The sequence below is a fragment of the Calliphora vicina genome, chromosome 5 (assembly GCF_958450345.1).
Source record: "Calliphora vicina chromosome 5, idCalVici1.1, whole genome shotgun sequence".
In the NCBI taxonomy this organism is placed as follows: Eukaryota; Metazoa; Arthropoda; class Insecta; order Diptera; family Calliphoridae; genus Calliphora; species Calliphora vicina.
This window is the reverse complement of record NC_088784.1, coordinates 111838224-111864815: the sequence shown is the minus strand read 5'-3', so window position 1 is coordinate 111864815 and position 26592 is coordinate 111838224. Positions and strand designations below refer to the sequence as shown.

General features: G+C 30.5%; 3 protein-coding genes across 4 annotated transcripts; 2 read left to right on the top strand and 1 right to left on the bottom strand.

The window, feature by feature from the left end:
* Positions 1-518: 518 nt before the first annotated feature.
* Positions 519-11717, top strand: HisT (Histamine transporter). The gene is made up of 10 exons (XM_065513180.1): positions 519-891; positions 1629-1740; positions 2253-2355; positions 2493-2621; positions 3799-3894; positions 6406-6547; positions 6623-6819; positions 6888-7012; positions 8745-8855; positions 10606-11717. The coding sequence occupies exons 1-10, from the start codon at positions 762-764 to the stop codon at positions 10886-10888; spliced, it is 1428 nt and encodes a 475-aa protein (XP_065369252.1). The 5' UTR covers positions 519-761; the 3' UTR covers positions 10889-11717.
* Positions 11718-17901: 6184 nt separating this feature from the next.
* On the bottom strand, positions 17902-22974 carry scra (scraps). 2 transcript variants are annotated; one of them, XM_065511618.1, is made up of 10 exons: positions 22840-22974; positions 22386-22763; positions 21258-22245; positions 20862-21188; positions 20559-20805; positions 20191-20305; positions 19968-20132; positions 19684-19899; positions 19270-19597; positions 17902-19201 (listed from the first exon to the last, which is right to left on the bottom strand). In XM_065511618.1, the coding sequence occupies exons 1-10, from the start codon at positions 22855-22857 to the stop codon at positions 18183-18185; spliced, it is 3801 nt and encodes a 1266-aa protein (XP_065367690.1). In that variant the 5' UTR covers positions 22858-22974; the 3' UTR covers positions 17902-18182. The 2 variants fall into 2 exon arrangements, with proteins under 2 accessions (XP_065367690.1, XP_065367691.1); XM_065511619.1 differs by having other exon boundaries at positions 21258-22239.
* Positions 22975-23931: 957 nt separating this feature from the next.
* LOC135961890 (uncharacterized) lies at positions 23932-24871 on the top strand. The gene is made up of 2 exons (XM_065513529.1): positions 23932-24097; positions 24151-24871. The coding sequence occupies exons 1-2, from the start codon at positions 24003-24005 to the stop codon at positions 24809-24811; spliced, it is 756 nt and encodes a 251-aa protein (XP_065369601.1). The 5' UTR covers positions 23932-24002; the 3' UTR covers positions 24812-24871.
* The last annotated feature ends 1721 nt before the right edge of the window (positions 24872-26592 follow it).

Sequence of the window (26592 nt, the reverse complement as noted above, 5' to 3'; positions counted from 1 at the left end):
GTGGAAATTTAAAACATTAATCGATCACTCGAATAATAATAGTAATAACAGTAAACTTTCATTCAATTAAAATTAAACTCGAGTAATTGTCGACAGTATAGTAACGCCATCTGATATCAAATAAATGATCAGGTATTTGGATTATACCTAGTGGCACCACATCATTTATCATAATCATTGGATTAATACAAGAAATAAGAGAAAACCATAAAACTATCGATATTAAAATAGCCTTTGATATCCACGATCAAACTACAAAGAAAAATCTTAATTAATTCAAACTACCTTTGTTACTTCATAATTAAGAATAGTATATAAAAAAAGCCATACAAATAAAAGCAATTAAATATAATTGATTTGGGAAAATTAAATAAAAAACAAATTTATGATAAACAGTACGATTATAATTTGCAATTTGTATCATGCAATAAGCTAACATGTTAATATTATCTCTAGCTCTCTTAACATTTGAAGCTATTTTTTTATTTATACAATAATAGCTCTTTCTTTGCTTACAGCACACATCTATCCATCCACCAGAGAACAAATACGAACTATCCACCTTCAACTAATTCCGTAACCTAGACATTCATTGAGTCAACAAACAGTTACAATCTCATCAGTATCATCAGAATTGCGGTTGGTTCACTCAAGGTCCTTGTTTTGAGAATGGAAGGAATCTTCAAATAATTCATATTTGAACAGTTAAATTGAAGTGGCATATTTGAACAGATTGCACAAAAGGGTCTAGCCACACAGAAATGGATTTGAAAACATCAAGTATAAGTGAAACATCTGATCCATATTTGGCTCCCAGCAAATCAACAGATTTAATTAAACCAAAAGATGGTCTGGAAAAGGATGCATCATCCATTGCTAAGGGTAATGAAGGTAATAGGAAATTTATTCATAATTTTCCAAAACATTGCTTCTCTCGCTTTAGACACAATTAAGAAAACAAGTGACGTTGTTGTGCTTGCACATAACTTGACCTAAAATGAAAGACAAGAAGAGAAAAACACAAAGAAAATAAAAGAAAAATGTTGGTTGTTGGTAGTAGTGTCATGATGATGTTTTTGTTATTTTAGCATTCAGCATCATGTTTTTACTAGGAAATCAAAAAGCTCTTGACCTTAGATATAATCAACACATGTTTGTACGTATTCATATCCATACATACATACATATATTTATTTTTACATTGAGATACAAAAAGTACTATCATACATGCATACAGGTACGCATCCATGAAAGGGAAAAAGTGAGAATGTCCCTTTTTTTATTTCCCTAAAATGTATTGGTATTGTGTCTACGCCTGTGTGTATGCAATGTGTATATATACACAAGTATAAATATTAGTACGAGTAGCATACACTTAGACATTGCATATAAAAAAAACTTTAGCATGAATTTAGGCTTCTAAAAATACAACGAACATTTTTTACTTGTACAAAAAGAAACAAGCAAATAAATGTGTTTGTTCTGCAGAAAATCACCATCAGTTAGTCCAGACGTATCGTTGACGTGTATTTAAATTAATGTTTCGGTCAGCTAGTGTATTACGATCGCTATGATTCATATATATTTTTAATATGTTAGTTTGATTTATAATTATAATTTATTTACAGAGTATAAAGTTTACAAACGCAGATGGGCTGTTTTAATATTATTCGCCTTTTACTCGGCCTCCAATTCAATGCAATGGATCCAATATAGTATTATTAATAACATTGTGAGCAGGTATGTCAAATAAATATTTCTTATTTATTACTATTATGCGCCTAAAAATGGTTTATGAAAAAAAAATTATTAAATGATGAAAACCATTTATTTTTATTTTAGTAACAGTTTGTTTAACAAATCTCTTGCATATTTTTAGGTGCATAATTTTATTTATAAATGCTCGAAAATCCGCCCCATATTTATTACTAATGCCCGTGATTTTAACAAATAAAAAGAGTTTGGTAATTTTAACCCATAGATATTGATTTGAAACTGTTAGGTTTCACACCTTAGATACCTAATGAGTCGATTATGGGTGGTAACTGAACTTCAGTCAGTAGCTATCTGTAATACCATTTTGGAAACTGATAACGCAACTTTAGTGAGGTTGCCATCTATAATACACCCATAATTGTTGAAAGATATCTACTAGGTATTTTACACAGCAGATATCTATTTGTAGAAATTACTGGCTTAGTGGGAAAATTAAATTTCTTTTTGATCGAAATTTATTTAATTTATTTTTAAAGATATTATGGTGTCAGTGACAAATGGATTGACTGGACATCAATGATATATATGATATTGTATATACCATTGATATTTCCCGGAAGTTGGTTCTTAGACAAAATGGTAATTATGTTTATTCAAATTATTAGATTTTAAAGTACTATCTATAACCTGCTGATTTGTTCTAGCTAAAACCAAATATTTATCAATTTATTTTAATTTATTTATTAGAATTATTATTATATTAATCTCGTTTTTAGGGTCTCCGTATTACTGCTTTGGTCGGTGTGATTGGTACTTGTATTGGAGCATGGATTAAAGTTTTTTCAGTTGGTCCTGATTTATTTTTTGTAGGCTTTGCGGGTCAAAGTATAGTTGCTCTTTCTCAGGTAAGAAATATTTTTTTTATAGAAATCTTAAATTTAAATTAAAAAAAATATTAATTGTTCATTGTATGAAACATGTAATTTTAACAAAGGCTAGGTAGTATTTTTTTGTTTTCCAATAGGGTTCCTAATTTCCCGGACTTTTTCACTTCCCGGGAGGAAATTATAATTTTTTTAATACTAAATTAAACTTTGATTTAAAAAATTATTATTAGTAAAAAAAACAGGCTTCATTTTTGTCAAAATATGTATATAAATTTTTCAAATTCATTTTAAAATTTTGACTAGATGGATTGATATTTTGGAAAAGGTTTATACGTATGGAGCTTACAAAATAAAATCAGGGTAAAAATCCAAAATATCACACTTAAATATCTTTTAAATTATACATATTTTTCCCGAATAACAAACCCTTATATACATACATACATATGTTTCATGTTTCACATCATGAACAAAAACCTTGTAAACTAGTGTCTATTTATTATGTGGTATACCCTACACCTTAGTGAGAAGGGTATATATAAGTTTGTCATTCCGTTTGTAATTTCCACAATATAATTTTCCGACCCTATAAAATATATATTCTGGATCCTTATAGATAGCGGAGTCGATTAAGCCATGTCCGTCTGTCTGTTGAAATCAATTTTCTGAACACCCCAGATATCTTCGGGATCCAAATCTTCAATAATTCTGTCAGACATGCTTTCGAGAAGTTTCCTTTTCAAAATCAGCAAAATCGTTCCACAAATAGCTGAGATATGAGGAAAAAACCAGGACAACCTCGATTTTTTACCTATTTTTGACCTATAGTCATTAATATAGACAATAAGGATATCTAATGATAGATATTTCAAAGACTTTTGCAACGACGTATTAAGACCATAGTAAGTTGGACCTACAATGAGTCAAAATCGTAAAAAATATTTTTTAACCCTAATTTTTTTTTCACCAAAAAAAATTAATTAAAAAACCAAAAACTTTTAAAATTAAAAAAAAAAATTAAATAATTTTTCCAAAAAAAATAACTTTGAAAAAGAAAATAAATTTTGTTTACCTAAAAATATTAAAATTTTTTTTTGAAGTATAATTTAGTGAAGTGTATAAAGGATTCGGCACAGCCGAATATAGCTCTCTTACTTGTTTTAATTGAATTTGTTTTTCTTTATACAATTTATAGGTTTGTATTTTATCATTGCCGGCTCGTTTAGCAGCAGTATGGTTTGGTCCCGACCAAGTTTCTTCAGCGTGCAGTGTTGGTGTTTTCGGTAATCAGGTGAGTGCAACAAATCATAATAGAAATAGACTCTTAATAGAAATAAATCACTTTGTTTTGAACAAATGTTTAATAATATTTTTGAAAACTTTGAAACCAATACATGATGAATAAATAAGACTTGCAGAAAGTAAAAATAACAAATTTATATTTATTTTAGACTAAAAATGGTTTATGTTTTTTCATTACTGCTTTTCGTATTTTAACTAAGCGATTTATTTTTATTCTAAAATCTATAATTCAATTAGTCACCGTCTCCACGCGTAATTTTTATTTCTTAACTTTATGTTTATGTTCAAGGGGTGGAGAACTTGAATTTTTTAACATTATTACTTTTGTTCTATTTGTTTTTGCAAATTAAAAACATTAAAAGTTGAACATTATTTCTTCAAAAAAAGATTAAACAATGTTTCCGGGGTCCACACGTATATGGTGTTGGCAATAGAATTTGACAGTTGAAAACATAATTGGCGCGTGGAGACCCCCTTTTATATTGTAGTTGTAAGAATGGTAAGAAAGTCTAATTTATACTAAACCCTGCAGTTACTTTTGCACTAGCAATAACGAACATACCAAGATCTTTTTGTAACTATTTAGTCACATTTGTCAATGCAGAAGTAGCAAACAATCCAAGGAATGCAGGGTATATAAAAGTGGCAAAAGTCAAATAACACTTGCTAAATGTACACAAACTTTCGAACGTTCTTGCATAAGAATGACACCCTTATACAACGTGCAAGTAATCTTGAATATTTTTCAATATTTCCCTTGTTCAGTTTTCATTTATTTATGTATTTATAGAGAGAGTACTTTCTTTATATTGTGTGAATATGAATGAATGCATTTACAATACCATGAGTTCAAATTAAACAACAATGTATTTTAATATTTGTTGTTAGTTGCTATTTTATGCAAATGTCAACAGAATTAATTTCTTTAATTTTAACAATCTGCTTAAATGATTAGAAACGGTGAACAACATCTGCATACGAGTAGTATTGGTACTCGTATTTAAGCCATTTATTTAGCCTTGATATTCTCACTTTTAACCGGCAACCGCCAATTGTCATTATAACTGGAGTGTATTTAAAATATTTGCATACATTTTTCATGATTGAACCTTGATTTTGATTTAAGTGGAATTTAATACAAGAGTGAAATATTTTCATGTACATACTAAAGGCATATTTCTATAAGAAATAATATTGAAAATAACATTTGTAAACAAAAATAAATGTAAGTATTTTTCAAAAAAAACTGTTTTTGAAAACATCTTATTTGTGAATAATGCCTTGGCCATACATTATTTATAAGATGTGTGCTTTTCTATGTGCTTTTCTATGTTTTATTTTGAAACATTTGTACAATATAAATTTATTTAATCTATTGGCCATTGTTAGCTATGACCTTTTCATATCTTTCTTGCAACATATGGATTCCGTGTCAAAACAACTGCTCATCTTATGAGGCCAAGAACGAATCAAATTAATTTCGGATACTCAGTTCTAAAGTGAAGCGTATCCCAGAGAGAGGGTTCTGCATCCATCGAAATAAATAATAGTCGGACGGGGCACGGTCTGGACTATAAAGCGGGTAGGCAAAGCTTCCCAACCACTTCATTCTAAATAATTTTTAATATGTATTGCAACATGTGTCCAAGCTTTTTCATGTCTTACCGAATATTCTGGGGGTTTTTCGGGCAATGCTCTGTTCAAAAGAATCAGTTGCGTTTGGTAGAGGTTCTATGTAATGGTCTAGCCAGATTTCAGCAGCTCACAATAGATAGGAAACTTTTACTCCCGCCAAATACAGAGCATTATCTTAGCACCATGGATATTTGGTGTCGATTCGGCGGGTTGGCCGGTTTATCTTACGCTTCAGGTTATCGTAATGGATTCGGTGCAAAAATGATTTTCTTTTATAGCTTTCAAGCATAATTTCGGACATGCAAATCGTATGTCATGGTCTCTCGGCTTCAATTTGTATGGTATCCAAATTTCTTGTTTTTAGCTGAATCCAACGATTTTGCAAGCTCTTGATGAGGTTGACATCAATATTCATGGAGTAATGCCACCAATTCTTGGTCTTCAAACTTTTTTGTCTGGCCTGGGAGAGAATAAATGACAGATATGTACCCTTCAAAATGACATATGATATTAAAAAAACTGCGTTTAAAAGATACGCCATCTATTGTAAATCCCGCATTTTTAAGTCATACACCCAATATAATAATATTTTTGTAAAGTTATTAATAATATAATTCAGGATAAAATTACAGTTATCGCCAAGTTGCCATAAATACCATAACCGTAACCTTTTTACTATTTGAATCGGTTGCCAACCAAAATACCGTTACCGCTAAATCACCGTTACCGATATAATCTAGATTACTGTTACTTTTTACGGTTTTGATCCGGTAGCCAATCTTAATTTTTATCGAAAATGTATACATCTATTATCGCTCCATAAATTACCGTGTTCAAAATTAATCAATATCTCATTTACTTTTAGCTGGGAGTGGCTATTGGCTTTGTTTTACCGCCTATGTTGGTGACGAATGCAGATGACTTGGAACTCGTGGGTAATGATTTGCAATGGATGTTTAACTATGTGGCAGGAATAACAACAGTGCTGGTAATTCTAATGGTTCTATGTAAGTTTTATATACCATTTCACGTTATTATACTAAATACTACTTGTAAATTAAATTCATTTAAAAATCCTACAGTTTTCCAAGACAAACCGCCCACACCACCATCTGCCGCCCAAAAGGTGGTATTGCCCGGTTCAATAGAAGCTCAAAATCAAGTTACTTTTACACAGTCATTGAAGAATTTAATGTCGAATCGCAACTACATCTTACTTTTGATTTCATACGGCATGAATGTTGGGGTCTTTTATGCGATATCAACATTACTCAATCCGGTTGGTTGAACAATTCATTATTTCTGTATAAATATGAACTCGTAATTAATTTGTTGTTTTTATTGTAGGTGGTTCTTAAGTATTACCCAGGACATGAAGTGGACACTGGTCGCATAGGTTTAGCAATTGTTCTATCTGGTATGCTGGGATCCGTTGTGTCCGGTATCGTTTTGGATAAATCACACAAGTTCAAGTAAGTTAATAAATAAGTCATGTGCCAACTCATAGTCACTCAAATAAAATAATAATCACTGAGTTTTATCTATGAGGAGAATCCTTCATAAACCGTGAATAAATTAGGTATTTTCGCCTTTGTAATTTTTTTGATGGATTTCAAGGTGAAAACAAATTAAATTTCAGCCTAGAGTCCAGTATAGAGTGTCCAAAAAACTGGCAAATTTGAAAAACCAATTTCCGGTTTAACCGAAAAAATGTGTTTTTGAAAAAACCGGTTTTGGTTATTGTCTTTTAAAAAACCGGTTAAACGGTTTCGGTTTTTGTCTTCAAAAAACCGGTTAACCGGTTTATATTAAATTTTTATTTAGCATTTTTGATGTATTTATGTAATCATTTAATATCTTTTACGAAATATTGTCAAATGCTATAACTTTCTTTAAAATAAATCAATATTTTTAAAAATCGTATCAAAGTTTTTTAAAAATATGTTTGATTGAGCTTTAGAAAATGAATATATATTTTTAGAAAATATATTTCTCACCTTCGTGAGAAGGGTATATATAAGTTTGTCATTCCGTTTGTAATTTCTACATTTTTCATTTCCGGCCCTATAAAGTATATATATTCTGGATCCTTATAGATAGCGGAGTCGATTAAGCCATGTCCGTCTGTCTGTCCGTCTGTCTGTCTGTTGAAATCAGTTTTCTGAAGACCCCAGATATCTTCGGGATCCAAATCTTCAATAATTCTGTCAGACATGCTTTCGAGAATTTTGCTATTTAAAATCAGCAAAATCGGTCCACAAATGGCTGAGATATGAGGAAAAAACCAAGACAACCTCGATTTTTGACCTATTTTTTACCTATATCTGGATTACTAAGACATTAATATAGACAATATGGATATCTAATGATAGATATTTCAAAGACATTTGCAACGACGTATATAAGACCATAGTAAGTTGGACCTACAATGGGTCAAAATCGTGAAAAAAATTTTAACCCGAATTTTTTTTAAAAAATTTAAAAAAAATTAAAAAAATTTAAAATTTAAAAAAAAAAATTTTAAAATTTAAAAAGAAAAATTTTAAATTTAAAAAAAAAACAATTTAAAATAACATTCGAAAAATTTTTTTTTCCAAAAAATTAAAAAAACAACTGGAAAAAAAATTAAATTTTGTTTACCTAAAAATATTTAAAATTTTGAAGTATAATTTGGTGAAGGGTATATAAGATTCGGCACAGCCGAATATAGCACTCTTACTTGTTTTTTTTTTTGAAAAGCATTTCAAATATTTTTAGAGTTTAAAATGCAACACTATTTAAATTCAAGTGCTTGAATTTTCATCAAATCTTTTTGACTGGATACTAAGCTGATAGATTGTTCTATTTAAAAAAAAAAACACGGTTCCAATTTTGACAAATCAAAAAAAAAAAAAATGATAAATCGGTAAATAATAATAAATTTATGTCATACAAATCGATGTTGACAGGTTTGTTAGTTTTTTTTTTAATTTTTTACGAGATACAATCCATTGAGACAGCTTATTAAATGGACTTCGAATGAATTGAGCAATATATAAATGGAATTTGGTGAGATCGTGAGAAATCGTGTGGTTTCATTGTTTCATGTGGAAAAATACATATGTATGTCGGTTACGACGTCTCCAACTTCTCAGTGTTGATATTTCTAAATATAAATAATTTTATTAATAATTACTAATTGTTCATTTCTGTTAATTTTTGCAGAGAAACAACTTTGGCGGTATACGCATTTTCCATGGTGGGCATGTGGGTGTTTGCTTTCACTTTAGACACTGGAAGCATTGCAGTTGTTTATGTTACAGCATCTTTGTTGGGGTAAGTGAGGATCAGAATTATGATTAAAAACTATAATATAATAATAAGATATTAAGACGAATACAAAACAAAAATGTATAAAAAAGACGTTTGTTTGCTTCTTGAAATATTTTACGAAATATGTCACACTAATTAATTGAAACTTTCCCTTGAACAAGTAATTATTAACCCCTGTCTATACTTGACAAATATTCATCATAACAATAAATGACATTTGTTGTCAAGACAAAGTTATCTAACCTGATACATTTTTATCATGATAAACTTCAAAATGGTTATCAAGATAAAAAAATTATCAGGTCTATACCTGATCTATACCCCATTTATTAGCAATAATACTAATAAATGGGGAATATACCTGATAATTTTTTATCTAGACAACCATTTTGAAGTTTATCATGATAAAAATTTATCAGGTATAACCGGGGGGTTACGAATTTTCATATATTGGGTTTTTTGAAATAGCTGTACAAAATAAATTTATTCAAAGTATTGGCTATTGTTAGCCTTTTGCCCATATTTCTGGCAACATATGGATTGCGAGCCAAATGAACTGCTCATCTTTTGAGGCCAAGAACGGATCAAGCCAATATCGGATACTCTGTTACTCAGAGAGAGCGTTCTGCATCAATCGAAACAAATAGTAGTCGGGCAAGGCACGGTCTGGAGTATAAAGCGGGTGAGGCAAAACTTCCCAACCACTTCATTCTAAGTAGTTTTTAATAGGTATCGCAACATGTGGCCGTTGTCATGAAGGAATTTTGTCCCTCCTTCCAATGCTCGTTTCAAACGAATCAGTTGCGTTCTGTAAAGGTTCCCACCAAATACAAATACGATTCGGCTGGTTGGCCGGGCTACCCATACGATCTCTTACGCTTCGGGTTATTGTAATGGATCCATATTTCATCGCATGTAATGATTCGGTGCAAAAATGATTTCCATTTATAGCGCAAAAACGTATCTCAAGGTCTCTCGGCTTCAATTCGTATGGTACACAAATTCCCTGCTTTTTGACGAATTATGCTGCTAGCTCTTGTTGAGTTTGAAACAATATTCATTGAGTAATGCCTCCAATTCTGGGTCTTCAAAGTTTTTGGGCTGACCTGGGCGATGTTTGTCAAAATCACCACTTCTGAACCGAACAAACCATCCCTCGCACGTTGAAACCGGTGAGCAATCGGTGTACTTCAGCCGCACTTTTTTAGTCAAATTAATGAAGTAAAGCAAAACTTCCAGCATATGACGTTTTGTTGGAACAAAATTCGACATTTTCGATGCAAAAAAAATGTTTAATCAACAAAGTATATTTTCGTGAAAATTATACGCCATAAGTTTGTCCCTCTGGGCCCTATCGTGGCTTTAATGGCATACCAGTCAAGTTGGCACTAAAGCCAAATATCCATGACGCTATGGAAATGATATGTATTTGGTGGGACCAAAAGGTGGAACCTATCTATTATGAGCTGCTGGTAAGAACAGGGAACCTGTACAGTTCACTTCAGAACAGAGTATCCGAAATTGGCTTGATTCGTTCTTCGCCTCAAAAGATGAGCAGTTCTTTTGGCTCGGAATCCATAGTATGCCAGAAAAATCGGAAAACGTCATATTTATATTGTACAAATGTTTCAAAATTAAACCAGAAAATTTTAAAAAATCCCTCATTTTTAAGTCATACACCCAATATTAATAGGATTATATACTAATAAAGTGATAATAAAATTTAACGATAAAATTTGTTTTTACTTTGCAGCTTTTTCATGACTGGCTACTTGCCGGTTGGTTTTGAATTTGGTGCTGAGCTAACATACCCGGAACCGGAAGGTACCTCATCCGGTCTCTTAAATGCCTCATCACAGGTCTTTGGCATCATCTTTACGTCCCTCTATTCCTGGCTGTTCAGTGATTATGACGATATAACGGCAAATATAACAATGGCTGTAATGCTGATTGTAGGCACGATCATTACGGCTCTAATTAGTTCCGATTTGAGACGGCAAAATGCTCAGATATCAAATAATGCAAACAATCCCTAGGATCGTATAGATTTTGTTTAAATAACACACAATTAAAAATTAAACACAAAGTGGAACTGTAACCTGTGAGTGAGTAAGAAGTGACCATCTATCTAAACGGTGGTACGTTGTTTGTAAAAAGAAGAATGCCAAATTTTAATATTGTGTTATTTAAACAAAATCGTTAAACGTACATCAGTAATCATTTAATATACATACATATTAGTATTAGTATTAACAAAAACATGTATTTTATAAATTGTTGTTATTTAATTTTAGTGTGTACATACATACCTATATACATTTATTTATATACATACTTACATACATATTTTATATTAATTTTCTTTTAATTTTACTTTTATTAGAGGTTTATATATCTAGTACATACTTTGTGATCAAGAAAGATAAAAAAAAAAACAATAAAGTTACATTTTAGGAAATGGACATTTTCAAATGATTCAACTGTATTTAGGTCCTACGACGCGACGTATATAAAATGTACACTAAAGTGGTCCAGGATTTATGAACAAAATTGCAATTTTATATCCGAAAATTGCAATTTTTGCCATTTGGATCAGTCTATTTCATGTTTATGCATTTGAATCCTAATTTAAAGTCCATAATATGGAACTTGCTATATTTATAAGTTTTACTTCATTATTATTCTGTGTATTCAATATACATACGCTACACTGTATTGTATGGTGTTGGGTTTAGTCTACCACAGAGACGTTTTTAATTCTTAAATTCAACGTTTTATTATTTGTCTTTACTCTTCTTAATTCTTAATTATTATTTTTAAATCGTTCAACATGGTTGTAAATAAAAAAAAAACTAATAAATTAAATTTTTCTTATGTTTTGCATTCTTGATTTGAACAAAAACAAAAATACCTGCAATAATATTCCTTCTCACTAGCTGCACAGGTTTCGAAAATGACACATTTATTTTTGAAATTTTTAATTTGAATAAAACTTTGTAATCGAACACGCTTAATAAAAATACAAATAATAACAATAATAATAAGTAGTACATTCCTAATATGTACCCGAAGATATTACAGAAACATAAACAATTAATTAATTATCAATAAATAATATCTGCACAAAAGCTATACGAGTATATAAATGAATAGAATACAATATTTTTCGAAATTTTTAGTTTTACACACTGCCAAAGAAACACAAAGATATTAATTAATTAAAGTACATGTTAAAATACATAATAATATACTTAGGAAGGTGCATGTTCATGCAAATCGTTACTGAGCCTAGAAAAAGAACTATGTTTTTCAAAAATTTTACTTCTTACTAAAAGTTTCATACATTTTTTTCCAAAAAAACTTTTTTCAAACAGGCGATCATCGCTTAAACCACACAGCTATATGTATATTAGGCCGGGTCGAATTGTATGGACGATAAAAAAGTAAAAAATCGTATAGCAGAAACGCAATCTACGGAAAATTCTAAGAAAGTTTCCTCAAGAAACCATATGTCGAAAATGAAATCCTATCTTTCGCATTTCGACTTTTATCCAATGTATTCATTTCATTCATTCAGTATATATTTTTATTGGATAAAAGTCGAAATGCTAAAGATAGGATTTGATTTTAGACCTATGGTTTCGTGGGGAAAATTTATTAGAATTTTCCGTAGAATGCGTTTCTGATATACGATTTTTTATGAAAAATTCGACCCAGCCTATAGAAGAAAAAAAAAGTCGACTTTTTTCCAAGCATTTATGAACGTATCCCCTTTTTCTAGGCGCTCCAACGATACATACATATACATATACATATAATACAATTAAAAAATATTGCAATAATAAATAAAAATAAATAGTACTATTTATAAAATGTTTATGTGTTGGTAGTATGAGATATATTGAACCAAATATATAAAAATGTTAACATTTCAAAATATATAGGACCTGATTTAGAAATACGATCGATGACTTAAAAATTATTTGAAAAAACAAAAATTTTAAAATTGTTTTGCGATCAGGTCCATACACTTACATACACACAAACATATGTGTAACATATAAATACATATGTATATCTAAAATGAGTTAATTTTATAAAATTTTAACCAAAATTTATTTTATAAATGCAATTCCAATTCAATTGGAAATTAGGAAAATCCAAATTTATATTTAAGAAATTCAACTTAATGCAAACTAAATTAAAAAAAATGCATTCAGAAAACACAAATTGAAGTTGAGAAATCCCAATTAATATCGAGAAACTATAAATTGCAATTATGAAATTTAAATTGTTATTGATACCTTGAGAACCTAAATATATTTAGGTTTTCCTAGGTTGTTTCAAATATATTTTCTCAATACTAATTAGGTTTGTTCAATATCAATATGTATTTTCTCAATTTCAACGTGAAATGGTGTTGAATACTACAAGATTGTATAGCCAAACCAAAAATCTAGCTGCTGGCTGGCCATCACTCCCCATAGATTTGTACCTTGGAGAGTTAGATTACGTTCTGCAAAATAAAAGGATTATACGACAACCATAGGGAAATATACATAGAGCGGAAACTCTGCTGTCAAAGACCTAACTCAGTTGTCAAAAACCTAAGTGGAGAATGTATTCGAGTAATTTGTTTGATTGAGTTTTTTTTTCTAGTTTCCGGTCTATGCGTATTTCTCCATGACGTTAGCGTTAACGTTTAAAAACCATAATAAATATTTAATTTTAATCAAATTTAAATACATTATTTATATTTTACTCAAGTTTCCTAAAAATCAACTGAAAAATAGAATAACGGAATATATTTTCCGTTATCTGGATTATAATATTGGGCAAAGGTTTTATTTAAAATATATAATCCTTGATCTTATTCGCCAAAATAAAGAAAAAAGAATTTTCCGAAATCTGCTGCATTCAAATCGCATTTACGATGAAGGGTATTATTGACCTAATAATTTAATATTTGTATTCCCTCAGATATCCTCAATAAATCCTAAAGAACTTTACTTAAAATGTTAAAAAAATTTAATGAAATTGAGTTTTGAAACTGCAGGAAGAATTCAACAGTTTCTAGTTATTGAAATATACTTTTGTTTGGGGTTGATTAAATATTTACAGCCCTATTATGAACAAAAATTGCCCGGGAGTTTTTTCCCTTTTCTCATTTTTCCTATTCAAATTCCATGTTAAAACTCCCGGGGAATTTTTTTTTAGAATTGGGCTGTTAATAAATTTCATGGGATTTTCTGGTAATTAAATGATTTTGTCATCAATACACGGGAATGAAACTTTTGGGATTAAGGAAAACATGATTATTTACTTGCATGCATGGAGGATGAGCCGGTCTAATGATACGATGTGATCACATAAAGCCTTAAAAGGACAACTAACATTTCAATAATTTAATAGGATTTTTTGGTTGAAAAATATCATCAGTATTACTACAATGGATAAATTCACATAGATCGGAAACTATCCTGTCAAAGACCTAACTAAGTTGTCATTTTAATATGAAAACAAAAACAACACTCGTACATGTAATTATTTTGAGTAATTTTTTTGTTTAAGTCTTTTTTTCCGTTTCTATGTATGTATATTTCTCTATTACCAGAAACAATAAAATCTCAAACTATAAAATTACTCAAAATAATCAAACATACGAGTGTTGTTTTAGTTTTCATATTGCTTTTTCACTAAACATTCTCATCACTTAGGTTTTTGACAATTGAGTTAGGTTTTTGACATAAGAAATTCCGATCTATGGATATTTATCTATGATCAGAAACACGACCTGAAAACTATTCAAATCATCATATGAAAATCACTCAGTTTTCAAATAATTTTTGAGTGTTTTTCATAAAAAAATTTAAAATTGTTTTCCGGTCATGATTCTAAATCAGTCCCTCACTAAGATTTATCAATGGAAATTTTGTATTGAAAATTGTTTATTCATCATTTTTTTTAATTAAAATTATTAAAATATTGGTACATTTGGTATGCAGTTTTAGATAACGATTTATGGCTATTTAAGTAAGATTTTGTATTAAATTTATTTTTTTTTTAGAAAAAAACATAAGCTTGGCTTAATTAAATGTTTAGGGAGTTTTTTTAAACATGTTATTGACAAACGAAACCATATCAATAAGAATATGACGTAATATACAAACAAACATACAATATACATATATATGTAATTATATATAATATACTATACTTAATATATACATACTTATTAAAAGATTAAAATATTCACAAAATTAATTATATAAATTAAAATAAAATAGTTGATGTAAATCTTTAAAATATACCATAATGAATTAAAGATTATATGATATACAATAAATACACTAATTACATTACTACATACTACTGTCTATTATTTTCAAATTCATCCGTATACCAAAGAAAATATGTATGATGAAAGTTGTTTGACTGTTGCTTTTACACGATCCGTATAAAGTGAGGGCACTGCTACACGTTCAATATATGTATGTATATTCACCGCGTTCCAGTATCGCGGTATTTATTGAACGTGTAGCTTGCAGTATTGATGAATTGCGATCCATATCGCAGAATAGCCTAATATTCTGAAATCCAAATCGCGGATCACGCGATAAATATTGAACTTTTAGCATACTTCATGATATCAACTCGCTATACGTTGCAACGTAAAATTTAAAAAAAAAATTGTCTCAAAATTAGTTTTTAAATTTTTAATACAATTTTTTTTCTTTAATTTAAAATTTTTTTTTAATTTATTATTAAAAAAATCAGAAAAAAATGTTTGCCGGTTAAAAAAAAATTTTTCCCCATTTTGACCTATTGTAGGTCCAACTTACTATGGCCTTATATACGTCATTGTAAAGTACTTTGAAATATCTATCATTAGATATCCATATTGGCTATATTAATGACTTAGTAATTGTCTTGGTTTTTGGTTGTCTTGATTTCAACATACAGATGGACATGACTATATCGACTCCGCTATCTATAACGATCCAGAATATATATACTTTATGGGGTCGCAAATGAAAAGTGTAGAAATTACAAACGGAATGACAAACTCACCATGACTGGTAAGTATAAATCCTCGCCACTCAAGGTTGACGTGGATCCGTGACTGCATGTTTTTGGAGAAAATCCAAATATAGTTTTTATTTTGTTAATTCCTAAATCTGACCTCAAGCTCAATAATTTAGAATTAAAATTAATAAGAAACAAGAGAAAATAAGAGAGCCATTCACCAAATTATACTTCAAAATACAAATTTTAAAAATTTTTAGGTAAACAAAATTTATTTTTTTTTCCAAAGTTGTTTTTTAATTTTTTGGAAAAAAAATATTCGAATTATTTTAAAAATTTTTCTTTTTAAATTTAAAATTTTTTTTTTTTTTTAAATTTTAAAAGAATTTGTTGGTTTTTTTTTGTGGTAAAAAAAATTCGTGTTAAAAAATTTTTCAAAAATCATCAGTTATTTTGCTGATTTTAAATAGGAAACTTCCTGAAAGCATGTCTGATAGAATTATTGAAGATTTGAATCCCGAAGATATCTGGGGTCTTTAGAAAATTGATTTCAACAGACAGACAAACGGACATGGCTTAAACGGAAGGTGAAGGGTATAAAATAGTTCGAAAAATTAGGCTGAAAAATAATTGTCTAATGTAATTAATTAAATGAAGTTATTTCTGAATCAACTGTTATTTAAGTAAAGTACCTATTAGATATGAAAAATCTAAAAAAAAATAGGGAATTGTCATATCTGATTCTATAATTAAAAGCGTAACAGTTCCCCGAAAATCCGGAGATTTGTCAACACAAATTGAAACAAACATAAAAATTATTCTTCAAAACTTACCTTGACGAAGATAAACAAAATATGATGTATCACATTACAAATATATTTATTTGCACGCCTTCCCTTATGTATTGAAAACAACAGAATTGTTCGTTATATTAAAATGACCATCCATAACTATAATAACAAAATTCTTTTGATATCAAATAACGGAATTTCTTAAATACAAAGTTTTTCTTTTTCCTTTTACAACCCAAAGCTTTTATTCACTTAACCGAGGCGAATTCATTAAATTCGCCTAGCACTTACCGAATATTTGCAAACAAAAAAACTAGCGGGAAACGGATACCATAACAAAAGAAATGGCAAAAGAACTTTCGTTTAGATGAAATTTACATACAGATTCAGTTTTAATGAATAAAACACTTTAACACTTTACTTTTTGTTTTACAAATTTAGGAAATTCAGTAATTAGAAACTATCAGGCCTGTCACAGAATTCCATTCCGATCGAAAGTGGAATAAATTTCTTTCGGAATGAAACCACTTTCAGTTTTCAAAGTGGAATTGATATTTGATTGTAATTATTTGGTTTTGTAAAATTTTTAATCAATTTCTGTACCGAAACCTTCACATTTGTTTTAATATGAAAAACGCTGTCAAATTAAAATCAGAAAAACAGAATTAAATATTTTTGGAATTAATAAATTACACGGAATCTGAAGAACCTAAACCGAAATCGATCGGAATAAAAACTACGGAATTGAAATCATTCCGAACAATGGGCATATATTGCACAAAAATGGATGCAACACATTTTTGAAACCATGTCTTTTTTCAAAATTTTACCTCTAGCAAAAAATGAGGTAAGGACTGGAAATTTTTCCATTAGGTAAAGGAATTTTTATATATTTTCATGTAAATATGAAAAGATAAAGCCGAAAAAATCTAATTTATCGTCATGTCACCCAATCCAAAATTTATAAATCGCCACATCTGACAGCCCCCCGTCGATTAGTTTTTCATCGAAATCATTTTTCGATATGATAGCACATTCGATCACGTAAGTGGTAATTCGAACTAAACAGTACAAACTAATTATTTTTTGATTTATAAATTTTTAATAAATTAAACAAAAACACTTGCAATTTATATTAACAAACTCTGGATGTATTTCTACGAATATTTGAATATTTACTTTAAAATAAATATAATAAAATATAAAATGAATCTCGAATCCAAACTACTTAATTTGTTTTTTTTTTAATAATTTTATTTTGTTGCTTTTATTATGAATGTTGACGAACGCAGCATTAAAAATGTAAACTTGTAAAGTTAACTTAATGTAAAACAAGTTAGAAGAATTATATATCGATTATGATATTTAAAATATCATTGAATGAATTAATTGTTCAATACAGAAAAATACAAAGAAACATACATACATACATAAATATTAAACGATACCGAAAATGTCAAAAATGATTCAACATCAATAATCGGAATGATAAATAAATAACTGTGAATATATTTTATTGCGGAGGACCCCATGCACGTAACAATGTTAAGGTTTTATTGAAATATGCACACCACTCTTCACGTTCTTCTTTTGTATCGGCTGACAGCAAGTAACGCACAGTTGTCGTACGACCATTCGGTACAATGATTAAGGATTCCTGATCTGTATCTTTAGCCGGCCTTTGGCATTCGAGCAGCATTGTGTTTAGTCGTGCACAAATATCTCTGGGGGCAATAGTGACTTTTTGTGAGGTACACGTATACAAATCAATTGAGCCCATGGGGGCCTTTTTCTTTTCATCATCAGGATATTTCCAGTAGTTGAGCATGGTGCCGTTTAAATGGCACCATCGTCTATGCCAAGCTCCGAAACCGGATATGTCTTCAAACATTGTTAGAAATCCTTTGTACTCCACTGACACCGAAAGTTCACAGTTCACTTTCATATGGACTACACCTTCCAGAGGACTAACGCCTAAAACTTGTGTCAAAGTCCACGAAGTTCGCTGAATCTCCCGTAGAGAGAATATAGCAAAACCATATTGCACCAATGCTGGTGTACGAACAGCATGAGGACCAGCAGGACTTTGCACGGGGGGCATAACCAGGCGATTATCGGACGCTTTCTTTTTGGGCGTCTTTATGCCAGACTTTTTATTGAAATTTATGTGATACTTGACTTCATGCGGCAACACTTCTCTTTGCGCAGTCATACCATAAATTTCCAATGTAACTTTGAAGTCTGCATACACATTATTCAATTGCAAAACATCAGGAAACTTGACAGCCAGTAGACCGGGTAAAGTTGGAACGGTTTTTGTGGCTAAAACATGCTCATTGTACTTGATGAGACATACCAAATGGTGACCGGATATTGTGTCCAACGATAGTTTGCGTATATAATCTTGTCTCAAAGGTATAGTAATTTCTTTAATTGTCAAACGGCCTTTTTCACGGGGCGCCCCCACAGGACGAAGAGTTTTTTCAACGCGTAGACGCTGAACTTCATCCAGGCAGGCTTGTCTGCGATGAGCTATAGATTGGAAAATTTTTATTAATAATTAAGATATTTGCATTGTCGTTCAAATTGTTGATATTTACTCGCTACTAGGAGATGTCTCTCTCCCTCCACCGACTCCGTAGATCCAGAAAATTCGATGGTAGCCGCACATAAATTCAAGGCTTGACTGGTTTGAGCAATAACCTGTTGCTGTTTACACACTTCCTCCAATAACTTTTTGATTTTATCTTGAACCAAATTTGCATCATCTAATTCCGAATCGGATTGAGTATCCTCATCGGTCTCTTCAACGTCTGGCTCAAAATGCAGTGAAGTTCCTGCAGCTGCTTTGGCGTCCAGTTTTTCCATTGCTGAACGTAAAACTTGTTGTTCGCGACATATTTTCCGTACGGGAGTAGAATTTGCGCTCTGCAAAACAATGAAACAAAACAAAAAACCATTTTTGACACGATATAAATTAAGCTTAAGGATTAAGAATCACACGTTCTACTTACATTTGCACTTTGTTGTCTGCGATAAAAACTTACAGTATGTACGAGTGTTACTACATTGTCATTTTCTTTATTCACACTCAACTCTGATTTGACGGGTTGCATGTAGATTGCATTGTTTGTTGTAGATGTAGCTGCTGTGTCCTGTATTTTATTGTAATCTGTTTCGGTAGACACCTTTCGAAAACTAAAACTGTTCGAGGCGGTAGTTCCTTTACTCTAAAAATTTCAAATAAAATGTATTAAAAAAAACAACATCAATATAAATATTTATAGATGTAACTTACATCTCTAGACAAATGGCTGCTGTCTTCTTCATCCCCCTCCTCTACATTATCATCCAATGCCTCATCCAAATAATCATCTACACCCATTGAAGCATCAGATGAATTGATAGATGTGTCTTGTGTATTATCTCCAAAATAATGGTCCTTTTCGGCGTAACGAACTTCCTGTAAAAAGATGTTTATGATCAAAAATACAATTGAAAAAACTTACAAGAAAACATACCTTTACATTGTTGGTCACTTGTTGATCATTCTTTTCAACAACTTGCATTATTTCACGTCCCAAACTACCATTGCATAAACCAACACTGCTGTCCTCGGCTTCTGATTCCATATAACTGCCACAAAAGAGTTGTACAAATTAATACGAATAAATTCAAGTGTGTTATATAAACAAAGAAACACACAAATTTATTTAAATGGAATACAAATATCAAAGTAAAGAAATAAATAACTTATGTTCTAAATATGTATGTATGTATGTGGGGGATGTGTCATTTGGTTTGAATCTGTTTGTAAATGTATGATAATTTCAGATGCTATTCTATGCATAATAGAAAGAGTAGACAAGAATATAAACTATCTTCACACCTGTCTTCGTTTTCATCGTCCGATCCTTGATCATGTTGATTGTGATCGCGTAAAGGTTGAGCTGCGGACTTCATTTCATCTGATGTACTTAAAGCTGAAACTGATGCTGTGGTACAGCAATTATTTTCATTGTCAGACTCACTGGACTCATTCGATTCAAAGCTCGGCAAGACTGGATACAAGCGCTGTTGAGTTCCTTGATGGGACTTTCGTGGACGTTTATTGTCTTCGTCGATTACATCGCCAGCTAAAAGATTACATACAATTCATACAATGTAACATTTTTTAATTGGACCAACTTACGAGATCTTCTTTTTGATGTATTTACAGACATTGGTGGAGGAGGGGGTGGAGGAGTTGGCATATTTTTGCTTGAAATCGTAGGCAACTGCTTCTGCTGTTGGTTGATCAAGTCTTTTTGTCTGTTAAAGCGATTGGCCAGCAACTGTAGATCTTCTTCGCGTTGTTTTCTAATGTCATCTTTGATTGTACTTCCTGTACTAGCATTGACTAATGCAGTCACTTTGTCACGTACTTTGCTATCGGCAAAAGGTTTTACAACGGTCGCTGAACATGAAGTAGCATTGGAATTATAAACCGCTTGCGATTTTGACGGTACATTTGGCTTTGCTAAATTCATTTTAAATAATTAAATATATGAACAGGAAAATAAATTGAGAGATTATGGCAAATTGTTACCTTTTCTTTGTTCATCCTTTTTGTGATTGGTGTCTTGGATAATTTTACTTATTGCTGGTGCCATACCAAAAGCTGCCTTTGGTACTAGAGCCTCACCTTTATTTTTTTCAAATAATTTCATGCGTTCTTTCAATGAAAGCTCTGTCGGGTCTTTTTGAGGCTTTTGTTGCTGCTGCTGGTGGCTTTGTACTTGAGATTCAAATAGAGCTGCACGTCCTGAAACCAAACCGGTCTTGACGTTTGGAATTTTCTTCTCAGTTTGAGTAATATTGTCTGCAGCAGCATTTGTTGAAATCGAGGCGAATTTATTTGCATTTAATTTACCCACTGCACGATTTTCTTCGACTACATCACATTTGGGTTTATCATTAGTACAAGGAGTTTCTCGAATAGAATCTTTTGACTCCTCAGCAAATTCGTACGAAACTTTAACGTTTGATGATTCCCTTCTTTGAAATCCTTGAGCTTCTAAGGAATTAATTACTTTAGGATCCCATTTTAACTGTTTAGTTTTATCTTTTTCAGTTGTGTTTTTCTTTTCCACTTTGCATTGCACTGATGGCTTTGAAACTACAGCACTCACTTGTCCCTCAAGTCCTGATCTGCTTCTACTTGGAAGCTCTGGTTTAGGTGGTGGAGGTTGCACTACAGACGAGTTAGTGGTTACGCCATGATGTGACGTGTCATCTTCCCATTGATTGATGGTATTGGCAAGAGCAGCTAATTTACCTAAACGCTGCTGTGGCTTACGCAGTTGTGAATCTACAGTGTCCTCATTACCGTCGGCATGAAATTTTCCCTCTGTCCGATGAATTGGAGAGGACAAGTCATCTGTGTTTGAATATAGAGCTCCTAATCGTTGTAAGCGATTTCTAGAAGTATCGCGTAAATTAGCTGTTGGTTGATCGAATTTTTGCTCTGAAGCTTCCTGTTGCTCTACTTTATGTTCGTCGTCTGTAAAATCTTGTTCTTCTACTTGAACCTGTATCTTAGAATATTAAATTAAAAAATACATAAAATGATAAAGTACTACTAAAACAAAAGCTACAATTTTAAGGCTTTCAAAAAATACCCATAGAATTGCAATGAACAACAAATGGTTTCTATTCAAATATATTTAATTCTCACCTCGACATTTTTATCAGTAACTATATTAATTTCTATACCCAAATCCATATTTTCCTTATCCACAGCAGAAAATTGTCTTAGAACTTTTTGTGGAGAGTTTGCACCGTGTGAAGTCGAAACCACAGTTTTTTCCTTGTTATTCTTTTCTATTACATGCAATTTAGTTATGTTTGCACCACTGCCGTCACCCGATACAATTGTTTGCATTGGCTTTTGTTGTTTTTGTTGCTGTGACGCCATCGCCATTGTTGTTGCACAAGCGCCACTTATTGCATTAAAATTTGATGAAGCCTCTTTATCGCATACTGGAAATTTACTTACAGCTGCATTACTAATTCCCAGCGTCCGACTTCGCTGTTCTGCCTTTTCAAGCATACGCTACAATTAATAATTACAAATATTCATGTTTTTTAGTTTAAAAGTCTTTTTAAAATGTCATGCATTTGGAATTTACCTGCGTAAAAGGATCCATTCGAGAATATTTTCACCGACAATATTTTAAATTCTTAATGCAATTGTTATCGAATTTTACAGCAAAACTTTCTGGTTTTAAATTGTCTCTTATTATTATTATTTTTTAATATTAATTTACTCCCTAAACTCTTTTTTCAATTTATCAATTCCCAAGTTATGCCGCGACTGCGTTTGTGATTGCTGTTGAAGAAAATTTCAAAAATAATTCCGTGAAAAACAACACTAGATGTCGCCCATGTTGGTATAAATACAGAGTCGCATTTTAAACACAGTTGCATTTCATGATAAAATCCACAGTGGAAACCTTTTTATTCTGATTTAATTCAAAATAAAACAGTATTCCAAATAACTTGATACATAATAATAAGTTTGTAGTCAGATCGATCGTAAATAGGTATATGGCATTGACAATGACCCAAAACGAGTTTTTTGCTCTTAACGAGTCATTTTCATAAAATCACGCAGCTTTCTTACACAAATCACTGTATAGCTAAAACTTACATATATAAAAAATAGTTATGTTGTGTTTAGGTATATATGTACAATCAAGTCGAATTCATATAAGCCGTTGTCAATCAAACAGCCGATTACTAATTTTTCAAATGCATTGTAATTCGCACTATAAAATATAGTTCATATAATCAGATATTAATCCTGGGGATCCAAGTTTAATTTCTATAATAAAATTTAAGTAGAAAAATCAGCGGTTTCCGATTTTACGAAAGAAATCGTCAAACTGCCTATTTAAGTTACCTCGAATAATCGCTTGCATAAACTCTAGAAACTGGATACTCAATATTCATATATATATATTTATGATTCAAATACTCCCATTTTGTACAACGCTAGTGTGAAGTCGATTTTATATAAGGTCACCTCAGAAGAACAGCTGATTAGTTTTCTTCATTGTTTAGATGTTTGAACTATCAAATTGATTTGTGTTTGTAGTGGCGAAAAATAAAACAAACCCAAAAGCAATAAAAACAACAGGCAATTTTGACAGTTCAAATATATCAAAGTTGTAGAGCTTCTACCACCTTATATAAATTCGCATTGACTTGTGTGTTTTGTTGCCTAAATTTTGTTAAGAAATTTTCTGCATTTTTTCAATTAATTATTTTTTTATCAACTTAGTTTGGAATAATGTCGATTGAAAATAAAATCGAACTACTATGGAACAGTGCAAATACGTTACAGGTTGATTTTCAAACACACAAAATGCTAAAATCTTATTACATGTAAGTACTTTGGGGATTTGTGCTTTCACAGCTAAACAATTATTTTATTACAGAAATACTTGCCGGAAGCTAGCAAGGAACAATTTACAAATCCCTAAGGAAAAGTTCGCCACATCACATATGTGTCCATATTGCGGATGTTTTTGGAACGACAGTACATATGGACTTAAGTTGATATCTAAACAATTTAATAATAATTCCAAGACAAAGAAATTAATAGAAAAGTTGGAGCAAGTCAAAGGTTCTACTGGCAAAGTTTTGAATAAAAAGCAAAAAAATCGTGCGAAATGGTTAATGAAAAAAAATTCACACAACCTGGCGATTAGTTGTTATCAATGTAAACGAAAATCTTTATTAAAATTAGAAAATCCAAAGCTAAAGACTCGCCAGCAGTTGGTACAAGAAAAAAGTCAAACTGAAAAAGAAACTCCTGCCTTTGAATCTGGAAAAAAATTATTAAGCCATCATCAGCAGAAAAATAAGAATGGCAGTAATTTAGAAAACAACATATCTACTCCCTTGCCTTCGAAATCAAAAAAGGAAATATCGAAAACCAAAAATAAAAAAGTTGCCAATAATAATGCTCCTAATAAAGTCGTTTCTAAAACACAAAAACAGAATTCTCTTCTACAACTGGCTGCTTTACTTCAAAAACAAACAAAAGATGATAAGAAGAATTCCGCACAAAAGAGACTAGAGTCATTTTTAAAGTAATAATAATAATAATTAGGAAAAGATTAAAATTTTGTAAATAAAATTAATTGTAAAAACAAATTTGTAGTTTTATTTAATGAATATGTATATTGAATTATTTTTAAATTAGTATATCTGTGCTAATGCTACAGCTTTCCAATACTACTGAAATTATAAAAAAAAACTTTTCGTTCAGTTCTATACTATAATAAGGGCATAGCAGTTAGCGAAATAATCTAAATTAGTGTTACTGTTTCCATTTAACCGTTTGTTACATGAATATAGGGAATATATAAAATTCTACAATAAATTCGAAAAAATGTAATTCGTGCCATTTTCGAAATGACGGGTTCAATTGAAGTAAACTTTTTAAAAATAAACAACTAATTTTAGTTCAAAAAAATGGTTCATGAAAAAAATGGGTTAAAAAATATTTTTCCCATTTGGTTCGAAATTATGTAAATAAAATCAGGGTATTCGTGTATTTTTGAAGAGTTCTCAGACATTTGTTGGTCGATCTTAAATAGCAATTGATCCAGGACTAAACTCGATATATAGCGCTTATGATCGTATTATTGTATAAGACTACAGTTTATATATGTACTAACTGTTGCTAAGTTTTTTTCATCTTAATTTCACCAAAATTTTAAATACTTCAGGTCACCTATTCGTGGTGTTCTTTTTCCTCGCTTTTTTTGCTAGGAAGTAGAAAATCCAATGAATTTTAACAAGTTGGTACTTTATATAATTCACGATTTATGTCGATTTTTTAGATCAAAAAATCAAATTATAATCTATAATTGATTTCAGTGAGGACGTATTTTTTATAATCGCGTTTATTTAGATTTTTACCGTTTTATCGGAAGTTGAAAAGCGTATCTTAAACATTTCCAATTTGCAATGCACTTATTCTATTTAAAATAGAAAACAAATTTTATATAACTCACTTGGAATTACAGACATTTTGTAAGTTTATTATTTATAATTGAATGCGTAATGTATTTTAAAAATTTAAACAAAAGTATATATTATTTTAACTACAATTTCTATAAAACTGTTACAAAGTTCAAAATTGGTTTTATTGTATAATAATGTATGTACTTGCCAAACTCGATTATTAAATCAAATATAGATTAAAAATTGCTAAATTGATCTAAGAAACTGTTCGAATACAAAAAAAAAAACAGATTTTTATACCCCTCACCTTCGTAAGTTTGTCATTCCGTTTGTAATTTCCACAACATAATTTCCCGACCCTATAAAGTATATATATTCTGGATCCTTATAGATAGCGGAGTCGATTAAGCCATGTTTGTCTGTCTGCCTGTTGAAATCAATTTTCTGAAGACCCCAGATATCTTCGGGATCCAAATCTTCAATAATTCTGTCAGACATGCTTTCGAGAAGTTTCCTATTGAAAATCAGCAAAATCGGTCCACAAATGGCTGAGATATGAGGAAATAACAGGACAACCTCATTAATATAGACAATATGGATATCTAATGATAGATATTTCAAAGACCTTTGCAACGACGTATATAAGACCATAGTAAGTTGGACCTACAATGGGTCAAAATCGGAAAAAAATATTTTTTAACCAGAATTTTTTTTCAAAAAAAAAAAAAAAAAATTATTTTAAAAAAAATTTAAAATAACAATTCGAAAAAAAAATGTTCCCAAAAAATTAAAAAATAGAACTTAGGATAAAAAAATAAAGTTTTGTTTACCTAAAAATATTTAAAATTTGTATTTTGAAGTATAATTTGGAGAAGGGTATATAAGACGGCACAGCCGAATATATG